General features: G+C 49.2%; 1 protein-coding gene and 1 long non-coding RNA gene across 2 annotated transcripts; both read left to right on the forward strand.

The window, feature by feature from the left end:
• The first annotated feature begins 1,589 nt into the window (after positions 1 to 1,589).
• On the forward strand, positions 1,590 to 26,828 carry LOC138689407 (uncharacterized). Its single transcript, XR_011328258.1, has 4 exons — positions 1,590 to 2,367; positions 18,543 to 18,603; positions 18,778 to 23,048; positions 23,687 to 26,828. It is a non-coding gene; the product is annotated as an uncharacterized lncRNA (long non-coding RNA).
• On the forward strand, positions 14,565 to 16,940 carry CHST14 (carbohydrate sulfotransferase 14). The gene has a single exon (XM_069804376.1). It carries the CDS (start codon positions 14,691 to 14,693, stop codon positions 15,801 to 15,803), a length of 1,113 nt encoding a protein of 370 aa, XP_069660477.1. The 5' UTR covers positions 14,565 to 14,690; the 3' UTR covers positions 15,804 to 16,940.

Below are 26,828 nucleotides of genomic sequence, written 5' to 3' on the forward strand. Positions count from 1 at the left end.
CGTCTTCTGCCATCAGAGTGTCCTGGCCCTGTGGCACCAAAGGCTACACCCCCCCTCCGCGGACGGGTCCGACAGCTGTGCAGTCTACACGGACATCCCAAAAACGCAAGGAGAGGCCCAAATGGGAGCAAGAGCAGAGAGGAATAAAATAACCTGCTTGAAACCATGCAGCAGGGTCAGCACCTCTGTGAGGAATGGGGTCTGGGTTGCCTGATGGGAATGTCTGCATTTAAACACAGGTGAGAGCTGTCCGCAGGTGCTGAGCTTGGGGCGCTTACAGGTCTTGGGGTGCAAGGCCAAAGCTGCTGGTGTGTGCAAGAGGTGTGCAAAAGGATTGCAAGTGCTCTTGCAGACTCGTCCTCGATGAGAACAGCTTATGTGGTCCCTGGATGGTGGCACAGCCGTTTCCCACGCAGTCCCTAGCAGTTGCTCCTCTGGAGCTGTCTCATGGGCTGTGCGCTACTGCTTGGTAAGCAAAATGGCTTTTTCAAGGTTTCCTTAGTGGCCCTGAGTGAACCCGGGGAGTTCACCACCCATGAGGGAATCTCTCTGAACAATAAAACAAGTGCTGTAAGGCTCCCTGCATATCTGGGAACTGTCTGGTCCAGCATTGCTCACTTGGCTGTAGTTAGCTTTGTGTTTTGACTGCCTTATCTGTTTTCTGCAGCCCTAACTGAACGCTTCACAATTTCTAGCTGCCTCCCAGTTTCCAGGAAAGGCTCCTCTTGGGCTTTCATGATTTTTCACTCCCTGCTGAGACGGTGTTTGCAGCTTCCTGGGGCTGTGGCCCCTCTTCTGGTGTTGCCTGTGCTTGCGCTGGGGATGCTCGGCACGGCCAGGGAAGGGTCCCGTTGCAGGCGTTGGGGAATTCACCCTGAAACCACAGTGACCTCGGTAAGGGCTCGGTGCCCTTCCTACGACCAGGCTGTGCTGAACATCCGCACGCGGGTGGGCGCCGAGGGGTGGGGAGGCGACGTGGTTTAGTTCTTGGCTGGGCGGCTGGCCCTTGGAATTGGCTATTTCTATAAATAATCCTGCGTATTAATTAGAGCTGGACCCTTGCACGCCTGGGGAGGGAGAGAATGAGTTCTGGGAACAAAACGAGCAGAAAGAAAAAGTAATGTCTGTTAACAACACTGAATTAGCTCCTAATTATAGAGAGGGGAGCGAGTGGCAAGTGTGGCCTGTGGGATGAATGCAGATGGGCTGGGCACGGTCACCGCATCCTTAACACAGGCCTCGGATCCCAGGCTGCTGTCTCATCGACCCGGGGAGCGGTGCAGCAGCAGAACTGGGTTTTGCAGCGTCTTTCAGTCCCAGGTTGTCTTGAACAGGAGATTTTGAGATTGTCCCGTCAGGGGTGCAGGGAGCTGGGCCTGCAGCTCCCAAGCTGCTTTAGTTGCTGTCCCCTCATAGCCCTGCCAGCATCGTAGCCTGTTTTTATTAAGTTCCCGGTTGGACTTCATGGGATTAGGGTTTTTGCTAGAGGATCCCTGCCTTTTGCTTGTGATGTGCCCATCACATTTAATGAGGAGCCTTGTTAGAGCACAGCTCCTCTCAGGGTACTGCGGGCAGGTTAGGCACAAACCTGGAGAAGCGGATAAAAATGAGAAACTTCAGGCTGAAAAAGGAAACTGTCTTGGTAATGAAGTGTATTAAGCTGTGAATTACCTTCCCAAAGAGAGTAAGGAGCTCATCCTCTGACATTTAAATTTGCAAGCCGGTGTGGGGTCAGCAGGCATGATATTCCTGACCCTGCGGCCTTGGATTTTTGCTGAAGAGCCAATTTGAGATTTTCCAGTTGTATTTAATGTGACTGGGCTGCCCAGAGGCATCAGTAATGTGGGTGCCAGAAATGGAGCGGAAACCTGCGCCCCATGCGTGCCCCACGCCTCTGGCCAGCTCTGGCGCTTTGCCAGGCAGGGACAGTCTCTCGTAGGGGTCAATTAAAAAGAGAACCGAGAAAAAGCTTTTCTGTCCCAGCTCTTCCCGCGTGGCAAGCCGTCGTCAAAAGGATAATCTGTGGCGGACTGAAAAGTTGGGATTAATGTCAAACAAAATTGGATTTACTGTTGAAATCTGCTACCCGAGGGAGCCACGCTGAGTTGTATCTAGCTCTCCTCTATCTGACGTTCAGCAAACTGCTGCTCTTTTACCATGTCTGAAGCTGCCAGGGACTTTTCTGCTGCCACCTCGGCAGAGTCCCGCTGGCCGCAGGGTCGTCCTTGGAGGTGATGCTGTGCATCAGCAGAGGTGGGCTGTGAAGTAGAGAGGTGTATTGCCACCCGAATCCCGCCCTGCTTTGGCCAGCTAAGGATCTCATGGTGTGGCTCCACGTCTGGTTTTGATGACCCAACAGTAATTAAGGTAACTAACTGGTAGAGCCAGCCTGCTGCGTTGCATCTCCCCTCATTTCCACATGCAATGTCTGGAGGTGACGGAGCATCGCCGGAATTGTGGGGGGAAGGTGGCACTTGGGGTGCTGGGAAGGAGCAGTTGGGGCTGCAGGCACCTGCAGAGGCTTCGGGTAAGGTTTGGGCACTGGGACAAGCACGCTGGATGGGTGGGAGATGTTCAGAAGCGCATCCTGAGCTTTGGGAATTCAGTCCTTTGAGAAGCACGGGACGGTTGGTCCGCGTTGTTGCTGTGGTTTCCTGCAGACTCGGAGATGCTGGTGCAGCTCTTCGCTCCATGGCTTGGTGCTTTGTTTTGGAGTAGCTCCTTTTGCCAGGGAAGATGTCAGCTGGGCTCCTGGCACGTACTGCTGGGGGGGGCTTTCCCGGGGACTTTACCACCATGCGCCTCGCTCCCCACATCTCCCAGCCAAGCAAACACGAAGCAGCGTTCAGGACTTGCTCCGGTTGCCAAAGTGTCTTCCCACCCGGAGCAAAAGCCACGAGCTCCTGGTTACATTTAACTGCTGCTTTAATGCCGCTAATTATAATTGACTGTAATTGTGCCAAAATTCATCTCAGCCAAGAGACAGGAGCAATTTGGACCGTCATATTAACGTGACGGAGCACTCAGTCACTCTCCCAGCTCGGTCCCTTTAAAGCGGCTGCTGATAAATGAGCTGTGCCGGAGCAGCAGCACGCGTGTCTGCGTGAGGTTTGCCACATCGCCGGCGGCAGGATCAGCCCCTGGCAGAGTTGGTGCCACCCGGGGAGAAGGGATGCACATCCCCGCATTAACCTGGTGTCCCCAGGGACCTGAAGCGTGGGCGATTCCCCAGTTCTACTGTACCCTTCTCACCCCATTGATACAGGAAAAAAGCTCAGCCGACTGAGTTGGGGGTTTTGGGGGAAGATAGCAGACCAAACGCTCTCTAATCCCTACGTGCTGATGTTGGCTCTGCCCACTGCCAGGTAAGTGCTGCTATGAATACTTCAGCTGTGTACCAGCAGCAAAAGCGAGACGCCAGCTCTGCTCAGTGCAGGCTCCATGGGAAAGCATTCGTAGCCTCTCAAAGCCACTTCTTGTATTGCTCCCAGACTGGCTGTTTCATTTGAAGCTGAATAAAAATGAGGTTAGGCTTTTAATGTTCATCTCTAGCTGCTGCTTCTGCAAGTTGCTACATCCCCGTGCGCTGCTGGGACCAGAGGCTGAAACGTTTCCTTGCTGCGGCTTCGGGGTCTGGGAGGAGCAGAAAGCCGCAGGTCATCCTGCATAGCACCATTTTTCCAGAAACATCAAGATATAAGTTCCTGGAGGCTGTCTCCTGGGATAAAAGCCATCAGCAGAAAGGTAATTCCCATCCAGCCCCAGGGAAGGGAGCTGTGCTGGGAGCAGCCTGCGTGGTGGGGACCGGCCAGGACCACACCACTCCAGTCTCCTGCAAACCCCAGAAATTCAGCTAAATCAGCCTTTTATATGTGAATTCTCCCTATGATGCTATGAGGGTGTTTAACCGCAGGGTTGAAGGTACATTCTTCCAAATGCCAGCCTGAAACATGGGTCGAGAGCTCTGCAGGGCCCCTTGCTTTAAACTCCCCCAGTGCAAAGCTTTGGGGACGGCCACCGCATCGCTTGCCAAGGCGAGCGGCTGCTGGGCAGCATGAAAAAATTGAGGATAGTTGTTGAGAAAAAGGAAAGCAACGAGCCTAAAATCAGGGGAATGGAGGAGAAATCAGGCTAGTGCTGCCTGCCTCTCCGGGAAATGCGTACATCCGCTATCCGTGTGTTCAGTACGGGACGGGATCCGCAAGCCTTTGCAAAGGAACCACCGGTGCAATGTGAAGTCACGGTGCTGCGCTCAGGACTGGCCTCAGGGAGGTAATTAATAACGGGAAATGCTGTAATGGTGATATTTGAAATGGGACGATGTACCGGCTCCTACGAAGCCAAGTAACTGGTGTGGAAGCGAGGGGTGCGTTTGTGTGACTTGTTGCTATAGAGATGAGATGGGTTTTCTGACAGAGCCTCCAGTGAGACCGGTTAATCCATTTTTAAGAGGAAAGGATATTTAATAAAGGAAACAATTTAAACTGGATTTACAAGATATGCTGAATGGAAGCACCATTTATTCTGTGGCTTTGTATTTAATTTTAATATCTCTATAAACCTCTCCAGAGTGTTCTGCAAAAACAAGCTGGAGTTGGAGCAGGTTCGACCGCCCAGTAATTCTTAAAAGCAAATCAATTTAACAATGCTGAAAAAAAAGCCTGCATCTTGATGAATATTCTTCCACTCTCCGTAGTGGCAGGAGCACTGGAATATGTGTATTAGAAAATGGACAAACAAGCTGTTCTAATGGAGAGGTATTTTTGAAAGGATATCGAGCAAAAGCTCGGCAAAACAGGGTTGGGAGTGCCCGGTTTCAGCGGCAGCCGGTGCCTACGTGCCTGCAGACTTCGTCCTCTGTTAGATGTGCAAGATTTCGGAGGAGGTTTATGATGAAGGAAGAAAGCGAGAGATGATGCTTTGCACGCCACAGCCAGGATAGCTGCTGGGCCGTGCCTTTCCCAGGGTCTCTGAAAATCCCCGTGCGACTGCATCCCCCGGCAAAGGGCAGCCGGCATCTCCCGGCACCTGCCTGGTTTCTGGCATAGCGCTGAGGACACAGCACGCTCCCACCAAAAAGCTTCCGAGCGCCAGGCGGGGAGGGATTTTTTTCATGCTCTTCGTTTGTTAATTTGCATTTACCCAACAGGGGAAGCATGTGCATACGGTACTTAATAAGTGAGCCAGGAACACCAGGGTGAAATAGCCGTTTTCTGGGTCCCAGCCGAATCTTGTGTGAAATTAATTCGGTCTCTCAGACGTCAGAGACATGTGTCGCAAACCCCGGCACAAGTGATGCTGTGCTTTTCTGTGTGGCTGGTAGAGTAAAGCCGAAAAGAAATTGGCCCCTCTGCAAACATCTCTTAAACACTGGCCAGTCTGTTAGAAGGAGTTTTCTTCCTTGCTCCGAGTTTTCTCTGCACCCATAAATAATATGGTTCATAATATAATAATTTCATCAGTAATCCAGCTTTTCTTCATAGCTGTGCTTACTGCTATTCCCATGCTGCTGTTTGAGCAGGGATGTGGTGATCGTGCTGGTTCTCTGCCGGGATGAGGGCAGGCACCTGCATGGAGAAGCCCCTAGGAAAGCCAGAATGGGAACATTTAGCACTTGATAAATGAGAAGGTTACAGAAACTCAGCAGGATTTCCCGCTGGGAAGCAGTTTGTGACTCTTCCCCTGGTGTTATTGCTTCACGTGCTGGGAATGTCGTGGTTTTGAAAGCATTAAGTGCTCTGGGAAGAGCTCTAAGAAACCTTTCCTCCCTTCCTCTCCAGAAGGTAAATTCTCCCTACTCCTTAATGCCATGGCTCAGGGCACAAGAGCAAAGTCTCTGGGTTTTCCCCTGTCCCTTACACATACTGATTTTTATTTCTTTTTTAATACGTAGAGGTTAAACCGCACAAAGCCGGCTGCAGTTTCTCTCTGTTAGCAGCACTAGGCATCTTTTTGGCAGACCTTGAACCCTGATTTAAAAAGCAGAGCGCGGTCTCCTTTGCAACCTCGTGCTGGCCAGCAAGAGCAGCGGCGAGAGGGTGAGGGAGCAGCGGTTTGCGCTTTCCCATGTCCCCTTGCCTTAAGAACTCCTCTTTTTTTCCTATTTTTTCCTCTCATGTACGCATATGACACACACACTCCCACCCCCGGCAGGGGAGCCAGCCATCCTCTGCTATCAGTGGGGCTGAGGATATTAATTTCTGGAGGTGGGAGACTCGAAATTGCTCAAGAGTGAGGGTGATGTGGCAATTAAATGTTTTTCCTCTGTCCCAGGCTGGGAGACGTTTCTCCGTTACCAAGCGCAGCCCCCTTCTGTATCGCAGCCGAAGTGCAGGGAGTAAGTAGGGCTGGATTCATACCACGTTGTATAATTACAGTCTATAAAAAGGGAATTATATGGCATATTAGTGCCATTTATTTTACCGTATTAGCCGTTTTCATGCACGCAAACCAGCATGGTTGGGTTTTGTTCTTGCCTGCCTGCAAGATGAAAGCTGGGATACCCCGTGGGAATTGATTTCCCAAAGGGATTTCCCTGCCTCAGGAATACCAGGAATCGCTTTAACGCCCAGTGACAGCAACGCCGCAGACATGTGTGGGTCTGGAAAACCGGGATCCAGAAAAGCAATAGGGCTTGCCTGCATGCCCACCCCATTTCTAGGGACTTCATCCAGCTACAAGAAGAGACCGCTTCCTCCCAACTGATTTTCCCCCCTCCGCCCCACAATATTTGAGAAAGTTTACTTGTAATTTTACTTTCTTTCTTTGCAAGGGGTTTCATTAGAAATTGTGATCTAAGGGGGATGATTGTGGGCCTGGCTGGAGAATAAACCACTTTTCCGCTACCTTAAGATGCTAGCGAAGGTGGTGGTGAGGATTACTGCACACTGACGGAACCACTGGGGCTGGCTCTGCCCCAGCTGTCCTGGGCAAGACGTCCCCCCGCCGGGCGCAGTCCCTGGGAGGACCATTGCCGCTGGGAAGGTAGGCATGGCTATAATGGCATAACAAACTGGGGGGGAGAGGATTTCTTTGTTAAAGGGTCAAAACCGCAGTCCTGAATCATCTAGTGTGAGAATTGCAACACCTGGGTCAGATTCCTGATTGGTTTTCTTCTAAAATTTGGAAAGAATGTGACATTACTTATAGATGGGGGTGGGGGGGAACCTTTTCCAGTGGTTTTCTGCAGAAAGACCCATTCCTCCAATAAGTGATGACTTACTTATCTTGTTATTCTTGATGTTTATTTTAAATTGATCCTTTTGGGACAGATGTCAGTCTGGAATTCTTGCTTGAGTCACTTCCATTCCTTGATCTAATTAACAATGGTGCATGTTTTATACGAATGCATTTTTCACGAGGGATGGAACTTGCTTACTCTTTTCTGTTTCCCTTTACCAAGATCCTGAGTTTCCTCCCTAATTTCCTTCTCTTTAATGCTCATTTGCAAAACCACCTTTACGCTGATACGTTTAAGGCTTGAAAACATTGGAAACATCTTTCCAAATATGCTGTACTTATAGAAACATTAAGATTAATCATACATGTTTATTCATTTAAAAAAACCAAAACCCACCAAAAAACACAAAAATCAACCTTTGCTCGCAGCATCTCGTTTTTGGATCGAGACTTGCCCACTGACTCTTTCCAGGGCAGCGGTTTGTGTTTGACCCTGTGTGGCGTGGCTCTTCCCAGCACACTGAGGACGTAACCGCGATGCCACAGCCCCTGGACGGCCCAGGGCTTACTCGGTCCTCCGGGTCCAGCGGTACGGATCGCTGCGGTGGAGACGGGGATCCGCATTGCGAATATCCAGCTGTGGCTGCCATCTGGTGCTGGTTTTCTTCCTCACTTCAACTGCAACCCTCCCCATCACCCCAAATAATACCCGTAACGCACCCATCACGTGTAAAATCTCGGGCTTTATTTTAGCAAGCGCAATTCTGGCCTCGCCGACGCCGGTCGTCATTATCCAAGCGCTCGGTAAAAGCGCCGATTAATCAGCAGCGTGAGGCTGTTAAGGAGATAACCCTGCGTCTGCAAGGCACGCAGAGACCCGCACGGCGCAGGAGGAGCGCAGCGTGCTCGTCGCCAGCCTTCACCGCACAAGGACCTCCCGCCTGTTCGGTGGCGGGTACCTATGGAGACCTGCCCACCTCGCTCCATCCCTGCCCGCCCCAGGGGATCTCCTGAATGCTCCTGGGGTGCAACGGGGGAAAGGATGCGTTTATTTCCTTACCCGAACCCAACCCTTTCCCCCCATGTCTAAAGGCCAGGTCTGAAAAGAAACGTGTCCGAGAGGTGAACAAGGTGCCGTGTTCGCCATCGCAGCCTGTGACCTTTGTGAGTTAACAGCGTTAAGAAATACTGCATTTAATGGAAACGAGTCTTGGTGAAACAGGTGGGCTGGGGGCTCGTTTTGTTTTTCCCTTTGCTTTTCAGGCAGGTGAGTGGGCTCCTGCACGGGGAACGTGCCTCCGGCTGTGCGCGGGGATCATTCGCATGGCGTCCGGGGGGGCTGCGCTCTTCCCCATCAGCTAATGGCTCCTCTTTGAAGGCTCGGTTGGGACCATGAAAGGTTGCGAGGGGATGGTTGAATAACACTTGTGATGTGATGCCCTGCCAAAGCGACACTATTATTTTGGAGTCTGCCAGCCTAGACTCCACGCAGATGGCACCGCTCCTCCAGGCAAGCCCCTCTGATGTCTGACTGTCCTCTTGAGGACAAGTTCCTCCTTATTTCCAGCCGGAGCCTTTCTCTTTCAGCTTAGACCCATAATCTTCCAGCAGCCGTCCTCTGCCAGTCTCCAGCCTCCCCCTCAAACAAATTTCCTGGGACAAAGCATGCAGTTTGCAGGCTATTTATTGCTCCTGACACATGGAAGGATATTGCAAATCTTAAACAGGGCTGAGTCAAATGGTTAATTATCAGTCCCTTTCCACACACCATTTTTTTGCCTTGTGATGATGAATTCTGGTGTCAGAGACAAGATGCTGCAGGTTTTGGAGGCGTTGGAGCAGACTCAGTCCTCATTCTGCTGCCTGTGAAATTAAGTGGGTCACAAAAATGTTACTCAGACAAATTCAAGCAGGAAACAGCAAAAAACTTGTTGGTGCTGTGGAGAGGTCATACTGGCAACCCATCCAGGGCATGGTACAGTGACCTGGGCTTTGACTTGGTCCATTTTGCTGGGAAAAAGTTGCTGTTTCTTACCCTGATGTTTGATTTTGTTTTATTAAGGAATGTAAATAATTTATTTCTGCTCAGAGACATCAGACACAGCAAAGCATTATTAGGAGACGTGCAGTATTGCTCTTCCTTAACAGATATTTCTGCTGCTTAGTTGAGGCTTGGGAGGAATACTCGTAATGAAGGAGGAGTATTTCTAACCACCCACCACACCTGCATCAGTGAGAACAGCATGTCTTCATGAGTCGGTCAACCCTTCTGAAATTATTTTCTTACTGGAAACAATGTCTTGTCCAGCACACTTATACTGGATTGCTAATCCAGCCCACTCAACTATTTAGGATGTGGCAAAGCATAAACCCTGCAGCAATTTCCATTTTCATGGATCAGCCCCGGCACTGCAGCATCCCTGCCATGCATGGGAAGTCAGTTGCTGCTGCTGCTCCTGCAGATGACTTACTGTCCTGAACTTTCTGCGTTATTTAAGTGTGCAAGGAGGTAATGAGGCTGGTGAGGATTCCCGGAAAGGACCTGCGGGACTCGCGACTTCATGAAAGCCCTGCAAGAGCTGTTTGGGAGCCTCGGGCGACTGCTTGTTGTAAAAAGCAGCAGATATACCTCGAATGTGTTAAGAGACTTTGAGACTCTCTTGCAACACAGGTTTCATAGCTGCGTTGGATTTAACATGTGTTCGTGTTGAAAACTGATGGCAAAACCACAGCTGGCTGCTGACACCCACGATGTTTGATGTCTGCGAATCCAGTAGCCAGAGGTAGCCCTGGTCTGAAAGGGTTGAGAGGGATTAGAGACTGGTCAGCGGGTTTGTGGAGGGTAAAGGGTAGAAAAACAGAGTTGTGGTTGTTACTGACTTTTCAAATTGAATATGCTCAGCTTGGGAATGGTTTCTGCGCGTTGACCCAGTCTTTTTGGGAAGACCTGGGAGCAGCTGCCCGTGGCAGCACCAGGAAAGCTCTGATTCACGGAGACAGAGTTGCCGAAACGCCGTCCCCGTTGTGCTGGCGCCTGTGGGATTTCTGAACTTTCTCTGACCTCCTGCCCAGCTGGAGCATATTTCAGTGTGCACCGCTGGCTCCTATATGGTGTGTGTGTACCCCCTGGGGGGGGAATGTATAGCCGTGCAGCTTCTGGCTGCCTTCCCTGCAGGCTCCTGGCAGCCTCTGTGTCTTGTCCCACAGACTCACTGTCCTTGCGATCCCCAGGGACCCGGACACGCTCCTTTCTCCCTCCGTGCATCAGCATCCTGCCCCTGTGCCAGGAAGCCGGGTAAAGCTAAGGTGGGATGAGCTCTTACGGCTTCTACTGACCGTGTAAGTGCATGGCAGTTTTCCTTGCATGGAGGGACTAAAACTCCTGAAATGGCTCAGTTCAAAAGCAATTTCATAGTTATGCACAACGGAGCAGGGAAAAATGGAACTAAGCACAGTGTAAGGTCTTTGCAAGTTCAGCCAGCGGCACATCAATTAATTTGCGGTTGCAAGATAAGCAAATCCTTCAGCACTATATTTTCCTTGAAAGTAGTGATTTTTGTTATGAAGGAGATGGACCAAGCCTATCATAACAATCTCCTCTGAATTATTTAGCATATTCATCTAGCATGTTTGACTGCTTAAAAGGACTTTTTTCCTAGAGATAAGAAACTGCCTTACATAGTGAGCTGATTGTGAAATGGCTTCTAAGCTTATCCACTTGGTTAAGAGGCTTTATTATACTAAATTACTGGATAATCTCTGGACACGCAGCCACAACATCAGATCTCTTCTTCCTTTGTTTGTTTTACTTTTTGATCTGGAGCTGCTCAGATCCATCCAAGGGGTCTCGTTTGCCTACGTTAGGAGTCACTGTCCCGTGGCTCATTTGGAAAGTTGGCATCAGCTCAGAGTGTTGTTCTTTAAAGAAACCTCCTTTCTCTTGCTAAGCTTTTCAAGGGGCCTCATGCATTCTTCCCTTGTGCAGTTTCTCAGACCAAAACAAATATCTGATCTTACCCAAATGGCCAGCAGAGCCTTGGCAGGGCACGTGGCAGTGCTTGTGATGACAATCAGTATCCAACCTCACTCCAAGCTGGAAGGACAGGGGTGCCCCGCACTCTTTCTCTCCATGCCCTCTAGGAATTGGCACTTTCCTTCTTAGACCACCATTTCTGATAGCCAAGGCTGAGTTCTGCAGCCTGCTTCAAACCTGAGTGTGCCCCACATAAATGACGCTGGGAGGCTAGGTCAGTGTAATGCATATAATATTGTAATGCACATAATAGTAATGCGTTTTAATGTTGCTTTTCTGCTCATGTGAGTTAGGAGGGAGGGAAAGGCCTAGGGGATTATTTGACACCAGCTGGCAGTTACCTGGGGGTGGAGGTCTGCTGCTGCTGTGGTGCTCTTAAGGCAAAGGCAAATGTTGGGGTTTGAAAGCATCTTGCAAAGTGCTGTGAGTTACAAAAATCCTCCTTACATCCCTGTAAGTAGTAACTGTGGGGAAGAGGCTGCTGCTACAGCTCCAGGGAGATGAGGATCACTCCGAGATCTGGCAGAGCATCTGCACGGGCAGGGCTCCGCAGGTTTCCCTTGTCCCATGGAGCTGTGGATGCCCATGGGACATGAACAATTTACTGGGACTTGGGGTTGGTGAATGGGTCTCTCTTCTGCACCATTTATAGGGACTTTAGGATTCCTATGGATGAAAGGCGTGCAGGCCACGATTTACCCATATATAGTAATGACAGCTGGCTTTGGTTAATCTATTGGGCATGCTGCAAAGCCTGCCTGTTTTCCCAGGCACTCGCAGTGGGGGTGGACCGAGAAGGCTGCTCCATGCAGTTACAAGTGCTGCTGGTGTGGGGGGCAAACAGCAATGTGCACCGCATGCGCTGTCCAAGTTACAGGAGGCACGGATTTTTTGCAGCTGCTGTGGATGTCTTTAAATGTGGAAAAGCAAAGGAACAGACACTTAAATTTTACATTTGTGTGAGCTGGTACACTTTATTTTAGACCATGTCAAAGGTAGTTTCTTAACACAATGCTCTGCATGCTCTGGCAAGCTCCAGTGATAACATCAGTTTGCTGTGGCTAGTCATTACGTGCCAGTCTGGGCTAGGCAGCCGGATGATGACTACTGCAGAAATACTTACCTGCAGTAGAGAAACAAGCATCAAAGTTTGTCCAGAGTGCACCAGCACCATGCGTCAGCAGATCAGTTAGATGAAACAGCACATCTGCGAGCCTCTTCCTTCCCAGGCTCGCAGTTTCTCATTAGGATCAGCGAGACTCTCACAGATGCTGTCATCGCCGGGCCTTCTGTTTCCATGTGCATCTCCTGTGTGGTTCCTGTAATTGGGGCAGAGCCAGAATACATATTTACTCAGCCAAAACAAGGGGATTTTGCCTCTAGCTATTTGGAATAAAGCGACAAAGGTAAATGGTGGGGTTTGAAAGCACCTTGAAAGGGGCTGTGAATTATAAAAATCCTCCTTGTATATCTGTAAGAAAGAACTAAACGCTTCCACCACTTGTGGTTTGTAGTACAAACTTGTAGGCAAACCACAGTAGCCTAAAGTTGGGTTTCCTCAGTGACATTTTATTTTCTAAATGTACCTTTTCTGAAGAAATGGATCTGCCTGTGAAATATATTCCCATAGTTTTGCACACTTTGAATACTGAGGCTTCTTTTAACTGCTTTGAAAATCAAATTAATTAACATCCAGAGTGAGCAATACCCACGTTCAGTATAACCAGTTAATTTTCTTCAGTGACATGGGGTTTAGCCTTGCAAACAAATGAAACAGCTCCCTGATGCCGTGTATTTGCTTGGCTGTGTTGTTTCTGTAGAGACTTTGCATCCTACCAGATAACCTGTGCTATTCAGACCCAGTCCTTAAATCAAAGTTCCCTTGAGTACCTAGGAGAAAAATAAACCTGCTGACATCGTGCAGTCTTCTATTTCTAGCAGTCTGGAGTATATTTTCAGAACCACTCTGTTATGATCTGTAACTACTCTAGACCTATAGATGTTAGGAGTGAATAGAAACAAAAGAGGACAAACGATGCCAGACTAACGTGCCTTCTAAGAAATAAAAATTTCCCCTGGCTGCTTTGGCACTAGTATTAGTGCCTGTACTGGAGTTTACTGTAATCAGACTCTTTTTCTCTGGGATGAGGGCTTTCCAAGGAGGCCTGGTTCTTGTCCCGGTGCCACAGGTTTATGCTGCTGTCTAGATCAAGATCAGATCCTTCGACCTGCCCTCTGAAATCAGAGCAGAAACCTGGTAACGCTACGGAGTGTGCGGATTTACCGCTGTGCTGCTGGTGGCAGGGTAGAAAATACCATCTCTTCCTAGAGCTAATGCTGTATTGACATCAAAATAAAACTGTAAAATAATCTAGCTTCAGGCTCTCGCACTTCACTACAAATGCTTTATCTGCCTTGGCTGACAAAATGCTCTTGGCTTTTGATCAAAGAAAACTAAGTGGAAGCTCTTTTTCTCTTGATGTTAAGAAAGCTTTTGACAGAGAGAGTCCCTGCAAGACTAGTTAAGACGCAGAAGCCCCGTGGTACTCTCTGAAAACGCACTGAAGAAAAATACGCAGAACAATGCCAGTATGAAACGATTTTTGCTCCGGAAAGGGCTGCACGTAGTCAACGGCATCTGTACGGCTGGCTTGACGCTACAGGCGGTTCGGTCTGCCGACCCGGCTCGAACGACAAGCTGCCGGTTACAGCTCGTGGCTGTTCTGGGGGAAACACCTACAAACTTTTCGAAATCTCGCCCTTTGGCTTTCGGGTGGCGGCCCGTCCGCCCTCGGCCGGTAACTTGCGCCTCCTTCTCCCCTGGGCTGCTAAAACCGCGCGGTAACGAAGCAGGGCCCAGCTGCTCATTAGGGCCAGCTCGGCCGAGCGTTGCAGAAAGCCCGGCAGCCGTTTAATTAAAGCCGGCACCACCGCCCACAGCCCCCGAAGGGCTCCACGGCAGCTGGGGAAGCGCACCGGGCTCGTAGACCGCGCTCCCCCGTAACTCGGAGCCGACCCCGGCGGGACGTTTATCGCAAGTCCCGTTCCAAGCGCCTTTCGGGGAGAGGGGAGCGCGGGCCGCCCGCCCCTCAGCCCCCCTGCCGAAGGCCGCCATGCCCGACGGACGCCGGCGGGCGGCTCGACGTCCCGCCGGCTGCCGGAGCGCTGCCTGGAAAGCCGGCGGCGGGCGGCTGCGGCCTCGCTCCCCGCCCTCCTCCCCGAGCCGGGGGAAACCTCCCTCCGCCGCCCCCGGCCTGCCCCGTCAGGGCCGCGAGCGGCGGGGGCGGAACCGCCGCGAAATGGCCGCCGCCTCCCCCGGCCCGCGGCCCGCCCTCCGCGGCCGTCACTGCCGGCCGCCGCCCCGCCTCGCTCGGGCCGCCGGCAGCCGGGCGGGCCGCCCTCCTTCTCCCCCGTCTCCCCGCCGTCCCCGGCATGCGGCGCGGCGGCTGAGGCGGCGGCCAGATCCCCCTCCGAGGCCATGTTCCCCCGTCCCGCCTTCCCCGGCGAGGTGAGGCGGGCGGCCGCCTCGGGCCGCAGCCGGTCCCGGCCTCGGGTGGTCGGCGGCGGCGGCGGCGGCGGCACCGTGCTGCTGCCCTCCATGCTGATGTTCGGCGTGATCCTGGCCTCCAGCGGGCTGCTCCTCATGATCGAGAAGGGTATCCTGGCCGAGGTGAAGCCGCCGCCGCTGCACCCGGCGGCGGGGGAGCTCTCCCGGCGAGGCGTCGGCGTGGGCGGCGAGGAGGAGGAGGCCGGCGGCGAGCTGGAGCGCGAGGTGCTGCGGGACATCCGCAACCGCACCATCCGCGCCGTCTGCGGGCAGCGGGCCATGCCCCGCAGCGTCTGGGAGCTGCCGGCCGGTCAGCGCCGGACGGTCCTCCGGCACCTCCTGGTCAGCGACAAGTACCGCTTCTTGTACTGCTACGTGCCCAAGGTGGCCTGCTCCAACTGGAAGCGCATCCTGAAGGTGCTGGACGGGGCGCTGGAGAGCGTCGACGTCAAGCTGAAGATGGACCACAAGAGCGACCTGGTGTTCCTGGGCGACATGAAGCCGGACGAGATCAGCTACCGCCTGAAGAACTACTACAAGTTCGTCTTCGTGCGCAACCCCATGGAGAGGCTGCTGTCGGCCTACAGGAATAAATTTGGGGAGATCAAGGAGTACCAGCAGAAGTACGGGGTGGAGATCGTCAGGCGGTACCGGAAGAACGGGGGGAACTCGGCGGGCGACGACGTGACCTTCTCCGAGTTTCTCCGGTACCTGCTGGACGAGGAGGCGGAGCGGATGAACGAGCACTGGATGCCCATCTACAACCTGTGCCAGCCCTGCGCCGTCAGGTACGACTTCATCGGCTCCTACGAGCGGCTGAACGCGGATGCCAACTACGTCCTCGAGCGAGTCCGGTCGCCCTCCTTCGTCCGCTTCCCCGAGCGGCAGTCGTGGTACAAGCCCGTGACGGCGGAAACGCTCCATTACTACCTGTGCAACACCCAACGCCGCCTGATAAAAGAGCTGTTGCCAAAATACATCCTGGATTTCTCCCTCTTTGCCTACCCCCTTCCCAACATAACCAGCGAATTCTGCAGGCAGTGAGTTGTTCATTCCGGGATCCGGTGTAAATTCTGCCTTCGCTGCACGGATTTGCTAACGCAGCCGTCGCTGCGAATAACACGTTGCCGCAGGGCCCGTGAAACACGCTCTTCTATGCATTATTTCCTAATTTTATACTTTTCAAACACTGTTTATATAAAATATTACACATTGCCTTTGCTACTAGAATACTTTTTGTATTGTTCTGATTTTAACGTGTACATACGCCGCTGACTTGAGCACAATAGCTTTTGTATATCTATTTCGCTTTAAATTCTTTTTTTTATGACAGGACATGAAAAACGCCTGTAAGGAAGTTGAGAAATGGATATATTATAAGTATTTTTTCCTCCTTTTTTGTGTTTTTTACTGAATAGCGTGCGGCTGGATTGCAGTCATAACGTAGTGGTTGATGCGCTAATAAAAATATAGTGGTTGATACGCTAAAAATTAGCGCTGTTAAAGCTGGTCCTGGATTAGATGGGAGATAGTTCTTTGGGTATGAGTAGAAGAAAAGGCTTTTATAAACTAGGCCCTATTTATCCTTTATTTTCTCATCTGTAGATGGTGGTTAAATGAGGCTGGTCTTTTTTTCTGTGACAGTAGTACCTCTGGTTTTTATTATTATTATTATTATTATCATTATTATTAATTATTTACCATTGAAATAAAACTAGAGATAGGATAATAGTCACTTTTGTGCAATTTTAAGATTTGAAAGTACCAACTATTTACCCAACATAACATATGAGGTGCAATATCAAGCCATAACAATTTTCTCTTCTCTCCCTCTCTTTGAATTAAAGCAATACAGACTTCTGATAACATCAAACCCCATCCTGGTTCCTAGGACAAAAAGCAACAAAAACCCCCACCCACAGCATGCCAGCTCACAGCCTTGGTGGGTGTTTGCGTGCCCACGTGCGTGCAAACTACCGTGGAAAAACACTTTCTCTGGCCATGTTTGAAACAATGGCGATTTGAGGATTAGTTCTCCCTTCTTTTATAGAGGTGCGCAGCATTTTTGTAGCTACTTGTATTTAATTATGGCTGTTAAACTGTAAAAGTTTGGGAGATAATGTAGAATGTTGTTCCTGGGAGGCTGTGTCCTCGTTTCTAATAAAGTTTTTATATGAATTAGTCTGTTGCTTAGTGCTTTTCCTTAGAGGTGTTTATTTGCATTCTTGGAGAGGCCTTCTGCCCCTCGTGCTAAGCCACGGCGTGCAAGTGTGATGAATAGGCGGTTCTTGCCTTGATGAATTTGTGTTTTAAGTGCCAGAGCAGCGGTAACAAGTGGAGAAAGAAACGCATCCGAGCCAAACGACGAGATGATTATGCGACACAGGCAATTGGATGAAAAGCAGCAGTCGGCAGCAAAATAGGTGCCTAATTGCTGTGGAGTTGATACAAAGCAGTAGGGGTGGATTATAGATACTGCAGGGAGCTGGTGGTTTCCTGGGATTAATCTCTCAAAAAGGGGGAAGGAAAATTAAGGTGTTTTCTTTAGGATTTGTGAAATTGTCAGTAAGAAGGGCAGGGAGCCACATCCACGCAAACTCAAAGCGGTAGGTTGAAAAATCCTGCCTAGGGCACAACTTAATAGTAACTTAATAGATTCACTGTATCTATGAACTCCCGGCAAAATCCCTGTCTCCCTCTGTTGAAGTGGGTAGCCAAGCACAGTTAGAGTCGAGTAATTTTTACCGTTGATAATGGGATCATGGCTGGGCGTGAGAGCAACAACTGGCGCGTTCATGGACTTCAGCTCCTGGCTGCGTCCTTGCCTCTGCAGCCACCTGCCCTGTACAAAAAAAATGGGTTAGGAATTGGCTATGATCTCCTCGTGCCCGATCCGAAGCCTGCAAAAATTTGTGTCCCCAGTGATTTTGGTGACAAGGCAGGAATGTTTGGTGCCCGGTGCTGGAAGAGCTGGAGATCTGTCTTTTTCTCCAGCCAAAGGCACCAGATACCAGCTGGGAATCGGATATTATTTTGTAAAACAGATGCCAATGGCGGGGTGGTCTGAGTTTTAATTAAGCCTGACCTTCAGGTCTCTCTAACTAGGAGTAAGCTGGTTAGGCTTTACTATCTTTGTCTGCTCCTGTGAAGCTGAGAGACCGTTTCCTGCTTGCTTAGCGATTGGCTTTTTAATTAAATGTTTATTTCTCAGTAGTCTTAAAGGTTTGTGCCGCTTGTTTGTTTGTCTGCTGCAGCTTCTGTTCTCTATATTACATTTTTTGTCTCTTGTCCCCTTAATCCAACTGCACACAGAAGGATTTTGCTTTTCTTTGACTGTCTCTTACTCCTTCACTGGATATCATTGATCACCTTTTTCTCTTTAAATAAAAGCAAAAGGCCTCCCACCTCCTGGTACCCTCCCATCAGGAGGGGTTTAATGCAGGCAAAACCTGCAGAACCTCGTAGCTTGGGCAGAAGTTTGTCCCATAGCTGGCAAAAATGTATGGAGTGTGGAAAAGTCTCCCAAAAGCTGAAGCGCGGGGGGCATTTTGTCATCTACCTCTAAACCTCATTTCTAAGCCTTGATCGAGGTTACGGACTATCTTTGACTTTCTAATCTCTCTGTTGCAAGTCAGCAAATATGAAAAATCAATTAGGTTTCCATTAGCGGTACTTCATTTTATCCATGGCCAATAATACAATTTCCTGAGAAAGCTTTTGGCCACGTAGGAAGAAAAAAAAGTACTTTCCCTCAAGAGCTGTATCATTTCTTTCTTTTGTCAGGTGCTTCTCCGGTGTGGAATAAATCAGGAGCAAATTCCACAGCTGACAGCAACTGCTGGAGGTGAGAGACGCTGAGCAGGATCCAGCCCTCCTCTGCGGGAACCTGGAGAGCAGGGAGAGGGGTAACGTCTGCGAAAGGAGGGAGGAGGGGATTTCACAGCAGCTCAAGTACAAATGAGGAGGAAACCATAAAGTTATAAACTGTTTAACATTTCTGATTTCTGATCTGTTCCAGTCTGGCAGCTCCTTTTTCCACCTTTCCATCGCCACACTTGCCGTCACCCAGCAGAATAAAAAGGTGATCTTTTCTCTTTTGAATTATTATATTTTATTAAGCCTCAACACTGTACTGAATGCCCCAAACTTCCCCAAGTGAACAACTTGAGGGTTTGGGCGTTGGGGTTTTGTCACTGCCATTTCCCTCACTTGCTTTTTCTAATTTTGTGTTGGTAAATCCTGGCCCTGACCCTATCGTTCTCATGTTTTCTCCCTAGAAGCATGCATGGATATGTGGAGACACTCCAGCAGTTTAATTCCACCTCGTTATATGAAGAACTTCTGACTCCCTCTAAATTACCACGGTGTTATTTTATTTTAATTTGTCATTAGTCCCTCCTTAGCCTGCTTACCTAAAAAGAAACAAACAAAAAAAGAAGCGGTTTACGTGCCCATGAATTTTGCCATTTATGTGCATGCGTTTATTCCTCCTTCCCTGGTAGCTTTTGGACCTGCTAACCCATTTCCACCCAAGTTGAGAGGAGAATTTATTTTACTGCATCCTTTCATGGCTCGCAGCTCTTGTGGTTTTAACGTGGTGTTGCAGAAAGGAATCGAGTGCTTTACTCTTGTTGTGTGAGTGCTGGTGATGAATGGGGACCTAATGATTTCTCTTTCCCTTGAATCAGCACCTGCACAACATCCAGAGCCATGTGCCCTTCCCCGCTGTGATACGGAGCAATGCTTTTTGCACAGAAGTCCCTTTAGTCCCACAGATGCTGAAGCTGTCTTCTGCTAATACTTTTCTGCCAGAGAAATCAGCCCTTTCCACCTCATGGCCATTTGCATCACCCTAAGGTGACTAAGGCACTTTAACGGTTGATTTTGTCCTAGCGCTTGGCTGCTAATTGCAGGGAAACTTCCAAGATGTTTTACAGATGCTTTAATCCCCTGTTTAGGAAATGCTATGATGGGAGAAGGCAACGGATGAAGAGTCCGGCAGGGAAAAATCTCTCTCATAAGGTCAAGTTCCCCAAGTTCACGTTGCCAAATACCTCGCCCATGACGTGGTTATTTTGCAGGTGGAGAGTCACGCTTGGTGCCCGTTCAGTCCTGGTCTGCTTGTTGGCAACTGTTGTGCGTAACTCCAGGCAGGAATAGGTTTCTATATTTTATTATATTATTATATATATTATGAGGATTACATAGATTTAACAATGTGAGGTTTTGTGCTAGAGAGAGGACAGGGGCATAAAATTGTTTTTCTCAGGGATTTAATGATTAAAGATAACTGTCCATCACTGCTCGGTGTATTGTCTTCCACCCTGTCTTGTGTATCCGTGTCTGTCCAGTTCACTGCCATTTCTTTTTGCTGAAAGGAAAAAAGACCCAACAGCAAGCAAGCAACATTTTCCAAAGCCAATTACCAGCTTCCTACATTGTTGTAACTCACTGTTACAGGATGCAATCGCAAAGAATTCCCCGTTTATACAGGTATGCATTTATGCCGTGCTAATTTCTGTGATGTCTCTTTGCTTTAGAAGTTCATTACAGTCAGGTGCTTTATCTACATACAAACATAAACCAGCATATTCTTGCCTCGCACAAAGAACTAAAAATAGGCAATTGTAACCTGTCATGATTATTTTTCTTAATTCATTTCCTGGGTTATTTCCCATAGTTCACCTGTTATACCTGATATTGATTTACTTGCTCATGGAAAAGTCTGGCTAAGGTGATCCTCCTGTGAAATGAGACCCGTGGATTCAGTTGCTTAATGATCTCAATTTCTGCAGTGCTGGGAGAACTGTAGCTCTGAGCAATTCCATCAGGAATGATCACTGGCATGCGGGAAAACCTCTCCATGCAGGAGGGAAGGTCCCTGTTTCCCAGTGATTAACCAGCATGTAGGGTGTTTTCTGAGAGGTGTGCAAAATTGATCCCTGTTCTGTCCTTATGTTGTTTAAATAATTGCAGCGAACATGTTTAATACCTTCAGCATTGTGCTTGGACTACAACGGTGGAGAAGAAGAGAGCCATTTGATTTTTGGCATTTGGAGCTGCTGGTTTGGTATTCCCCTTTGGATGAGGGAGCAGGACAGGTTAGGATCCTTTGCTGTTCCAAAAATCTCGTTTTATGTGTCATCTTTTTTACCGATTCCCGTGTTATGCCTGCAAAGCCTCATTTCAGTGTACCTAAAACCCAGGCAGTTGGCTGTTTGCAGTGCAACGCCAGGAATGGGTATTGAAGCTCAGTGGTTTCACAGCACACAGGAGAAATTACTTTAACCTGGATGATTCGGGAGGGTGCATCAGCCACCGGCAGCAGAGACAGCTCTGGTGACGAGGAACACTCGCTGAGCTAAAATTTGGCATCCACAACCTGGTGTCTTTGAATTTCTAAACCAGGGTCATTGCAGTCAGCCACTCGCAGAAAGAAAAGGGTTTTAAACATGTTCCCTCTGGTCTCCACACTGAGTTCCAGGGTGTATGTCAGATTTTTCCACTTTCCTCTGGGGCTTTTCCTATTGCTTTTGCAGAAATAACTAACATCCTTGCCAGGCACTGGTGCTGAAGTAAATGCATTAACGCTGCCAGTCGCCTTGCTGGCTGGTAGCCATGACCCTGTATCTAACGGGAATAAAGCCTTCCGAAACTCGGCAGGAGTAAGCAGTGCCATGGACGGCTGCTTTAATGTCAGCACAAGGCATAAAACCAGCTTTGCTTCGGCTCCTCTTTGTTTTCAGCCTTCTCTATGATGGAGGAGAATCGCTGCAGACTGTTCTTTTGCTTTTAGCTGCATTTCTTTTTCGTGCAGAAGCATGAGCGTCCTTGGGACGTTTCTTTCATCACAGGCAGGATTTTGAAAGAGCCAAAAGAAAATGTCTCCAATGGATCTGTTGCGTATAACAAGGCTGAGATATTTTGGTGGAGTCGGTATTCCACACGTACCTGCTCAGGACTTATCAATAGTGTCATCTTATTGAGGCTCTGAGCTGTACTGAAAAAGCACCTTATAATCAGAGACTCCCACGTTGTTTTTGAGGACTCACACCTATACTCTCTTGGTGGGGGCTGCTTGTGGTTTTAGAGGTGCTTACTCAGTTGCACACACTGTTTGGGAGCAGGGACTGGAGCCCAGGTCAAACTGAGCAGGGTGGTTTTCCCAAGATTTTGGTGCCAGGTGGAGGAAACTTCATGAGGTGGGTCCTTCAATGGGTTTTCTTGCCTTTGGGGTGCTTCTGAGTGGACCACAGAAACAGTTCTTGGATCAAAACCTAGCCAAAACCCCATGGCCAAGGACTGAGTGGTAAATAGAGTGAGTTTATAAAATCTTTTGAAAGCCTTGAACTATAAAAATGCAACGAGCTATTAAAACAAAACAGTAGCTTCCCCCTTACCTGGTTCACACAGTTAAAATGCTCAGCCCCCTGCATAACAGGGTGTGTGTGAGCAGTGTGCTTTTTTTTTATCCTGCAGTGGCAAGAAAGTTTATCTTGGGTTTTTTGGGCAGAGTTTATTTGTGGATGAAGCCAAATCAATACCAGCTTGCTTTCCTAAGAACTTTTTATTAAAAGACCAAAAGAAATAAGGGCATGAACCTCTCAGCTGTAATGTTAATCAGTGATGGAGCTCAGCGGTACAGCAAGGAGTAGTCTCCTGGGATGGATGGGATGAAGGTCCCAGATGTCCTCAAGGTAGGACATATCCCGCTGCAGACACGTTTAGGTCTGGACTCCCCTCCTGTAGCTCCCAGGTAGAGGCTGAGTGGTCCTGGATCCCTCTGCCTAGTGCAGGAGTAGGGGTCTCCAAGGGCTGCATTGCACCCAGGGGTGCCCCATCAGACCAGACGAGGATGTAGGATGGGGCAGTGTCTGCGTTCCCTCTCCTTGCTCACAGCCTGGCTCAGTTCTTCAACATCTTTTGCAGATCAACCCAAGACTGTGAACTCCCTGGCATCAAACAAGGCTTTCCCCAATGAATCTGGTGGGGCAGGATTTTGGTGTGAATCCTGTCAGTGCATTTGGTTTGTCTGGAGCGTGTCTACCCTTTCTACTGTTTTCTTTCTGCAGGTGGATGTAAAACTTTTAGCTTTTATGTGCAAGGCTTAGATAGTGTCTGTGTGCAACAGCAAGATGAAAATCTGGAGAAAACCACAGTGATTTTTTGTTTGTGTGCTTCAGGCATGACTTTGCTTTTTAACAGAGCTGCCTCCTGTGCTCTCTGTTGGAGAAAATGCACTCAAAAAGGCTGGTCCTGTGTCCAGGAGATGTCTGCCCTGGAAATGAAGTAAACACCCCTGCCTAGTTTTTTGGTTAACTCATGCAGAGCATGCCCTGCCTTGCCTTCTTACAATGCAGGACCAAAGGGTAGCAAAGCAGGTAAAGATAAAAATGTTGAATTAAAAAGGGGCTGGGATAGCACTCTGACATCAGACTGCTATCGTCTCAAAGACCAGGCATCTTTCCTCTTTTGCTTTTGCTGAGATTGGGGTGCTTAGGAGAAAAAGAAAGCAAGCTGGAGATGGATTTGAAAAATCAGCTGGAGCTGACCCAAGTGCCCGGCGGGGCAGCCTGCGAAAGCCTCCGGGCTGGAGCTGGGGTTTCCTCACGGCTCAGTGTACACACACACACCCCAGCAACCCCGTGAGTCCTGGAAGGGTTTATTCAGTGAAGGGAAAAAAAAATACATTCATCGAGTGAAAACATCACAGAAGCTTTTAGAGCCCTTTTGTGGGTAATGATATCAGCAAAGATTTGCCAAGACGGCGGGGCTCCGACATCACCGTCAGGCCCACAAAGGTCCCAGAAAAGCACAGCGAAGCCATTGTCGAAGGCATTATAAAAGGTTGCGGGGAAGGGTGGGATTATTCAAAGCTCTCCTTTTGGAAGTCTGCATTTCCCAGGTCTTTTTTTTTTTCTTTGCAGGATTACAATTTAGAAGATGCTTCACCTAATTGCCCAGGCAGGCAGCGAGGCGGGTAACACGGACCTGAGCCCGCTGCACCAGAGCCTGCTGCTGCTGGAGCTGGGGAAGCCAGGCGATGCTCAGAGCAGAACTGGTTTTCATGGTTGCCCTCAGGTTTTAAATGAGATTTTACGAAAGAGATTGAAGTTTCTCTGGCCACCAGGAGACAGCTTCCTTTCAGGGAGCCCCTGGAAAGGCTGCGTTTCCAGCTGGCAGCCCTGCTTCCTTGCCCCCTCATTGCCATCGAGGTTGTCTCCAGTCCCAGTTCTGTACTGGTTTGTGTTGGGAGATTACAGGAGAAGGGCTTCAATGAAAAGAGGTCGGCTCAAAGGGCTGCTGCTGGCTCTAGGCCACTGCAAAAGTAAGTGGTAACAAAAAAAGTGAATGCACAAGCACGAAATGCGTCTTACTTAGTTTGCTACTTTTTCTAATGAACAGCCAAATTATTTGGCAGGAGGTTGACTTTGATGAAGTTAGTTGTCTTCTGGGAGAAGCAATACCCTAGGAAGCAGGGCAAAGCTGTTTTGGGTGAGGCCTCTGGGGCAAAAATTAGGGATGAGGCCAATGGATCCTCCAGGCTGAGATTTTGGAGGGGCTTATAAGACTTCCATGACCCTGATTTGCAAATGAGCCAGGTATGAGCTGGTGTCCCTATAATCCCAGCAAGGAGCTGGGGAAGGCAGGACGGCAGACTTGCACAAAATATTTATCATTTCACAGCAGTGACAGCCCCGTGTGCTGGTAGGTGGGAAGAAGCGATGAGCCCCGTCCCCTCGGGCCGGGGTTTTGCTCAGCAGCAGCACTGGCATCTCGGGCGTCTTCTCCTGGTGTGATGATACACAAGCCCATGCATAGCACATTTCAGACATTAATTTTAGGCTTGTCAAGAGCTGAGATGCAACGTGATGGCAGCTGATGCTTCTTGCAAGAAGTGGACAGAGGGCAGAGGACCTCTTTGGCCTAGGAAGGGGCTGGGGGCTAGGAGGCCTCAAGCACATTCCCAAGAGACCCCAGGGTGGTTTTGACAGAACCAGATCAAAGCTCCCATTGAAGAAGAGAAATATCTTTTCATTGAGGAGAGGGAAATCTCATTCAGGCCCATGCCAGCTGGGCTTGGCATTGTCTGAGTGCCCCAACGCACGTCGTGGCTTCCAGTGTCAGAAATGTCGCTGGATGAGGCTCTTTCACACTGCGTAAACCAAGCAAAGAACTAACAGTTGGATGAAAAGCAACGTGCCCAAGCGATGGGCCCCCCCCACACCCCTCAGCTATTATTGCAGCTATTTTGCATTTGAATGAGAACTTTCTCCTTTTGCAGCCCACTTCCTTCTGGGGCTTGAATTGGCAAATGGAGTTGTTAAAAATCTCCAGTCTTGAGACCTGACAAAAGATGGTTGCTATGGAAATAATGGAAGTTGCATCGTGAGCAAAATATCTTCAGGCCCAGAGCCAGTGGGAAGGAGGAGGGGACACCTTGTCGGTCACGCAACTTCTGTGGGAGCCCACGTGCCTCCATGCGGTTTTCCTCAGATACCCTTATTCTTGGCAGTTTGTTCTTTGGCTTAAAGGAGCCACAAATGGAGAAATCAGAAATGTCATAACTGCATGGAAGGGGCTTGTACAAACCTCATCTGCTCTTTCTCCAGTGCTAGCACCACCAAATTAAGCAGAGTTGCCCTATATGCAAATTTATTCCTCTGCACAGGGTTTGAATCAGTTGAGTTACTGAAAAGCAGCCTTCTTCAGGTTAATGAAAAATCTGTCCAGCAATACTCCCATTCTTTGAGAAATTATATGAAGAAATTGGAAAATGAGCACAAATTCATGGCTAGAACTCTTGCCTGCTGTTGTATGGTGTCTACCCGTTGAGCTTGGCAGTAGACCAAGCCACGAGGTGTTGACCTTGCTTTCTCTTTGCATCAGTGCAATGCTTAAAAATAGTCAATGGGCTCAAAAGAAGAATATATAGCTTGTCTCCGGGAGTGACTATCCAAGAAAATCACACTTGCTAAAATCAGTATAAATGCTAGTATTTCCAAGAGCAACCACTGGATGGTTGGAAAACTGGATGACAGGCTGTGGGTCCAAGGGTGACAGACGCAGGCTTCCCACTCACGGTAGCATTTACCTGTATATTTGTGGGGATTTGGAGTCAGGGTGAAAGAATTCTGGATTTTAGGATTGTGTATCTTAGAGGGAGCTTGGTCTTCCCCAGGTTGGCACTGGGTAAGAAATTAGAATCCTGGTTTCAAGTGAGGTGTAAATTTGGGATCAGACAGTGACGTGCAGCTCCTAAACCAGATCTCAGAGTCTGAGCATTTTACTCTGAAGAATTTCATCATTCAGAACCAGCACATTTGCATCAAGGCTGAATTAACTGCAAGCATCAGGTTATAGCAGCTTGGAAACCTAGGAATGTGCCATTGCCAACATGCAAAGAAAGGGGTTGGGTGGCTCTGGGATTAGTAGTGTGCTTACGGATCATTTTACTACATCAGCTCCCAAATGTGTGACGCTAGGGGGGAAAAAGTTACTATCTGGTGCCCCTGATCCCTTGTAACCCCCTGCAAAAGGAATTAGAGGGTTTGGCTTTGCCGCAGGTATTTGCAAGGCAGCCCAAAAACATATCTGTGGGGATGTGGCTTTAAGGGACATGACTCTAACTGTGATATTTAGTTGGATGGGTCACATCTTTCCATGGCCGCCTAGGGGTCAAGGATGGAGAAAGGCTCTTTTATCGCCTAGGATGTATTTCGTGAAGGTGGAGGGAGAACAGGAATCAGGGCTCCGGCTATGATGGAAAACACAAGGTGGCACAAAGCCATGTCTTGCCTTGATGCCAGAAGGCAGAGATCAACAAAGTACCCATGAAGATGCTAAAGGAAAGGAGAGGTCTTGAGGTCTGGAGAGAGAAACCTCCCCCAGTAAGGTTGTACAGAGGAGAGGGAATTCGCATTGCATGCACACTTCCTACACACCCCAAGGTAGCCGTGTTAAACTGTGCTTTTTTGGCCATCTGCTAGAGGAATAGCCAACTCGCAGCAAGAAAGGGAGGGTGGTTTTGTTTAAAAAAAAAAAAAAAAATCCCACTGGTTAAAATCA

The sequence above is a fragment of the Haliaeetus albicilla genome, chromosome 16 (assembly GCF_947461875.1).
Source record: "Haliaeetus albicilla chromosome 16, bHalAlb1.1, whole genome shotgun sequence".
In the NCBI taxonomy this organism is placed as follows: Eukaryota; Metazoa; Chordata; class Aves; order Accipitriformes; family Accipitridae; genus Haliaeetus; species Haliaeetus albicilla.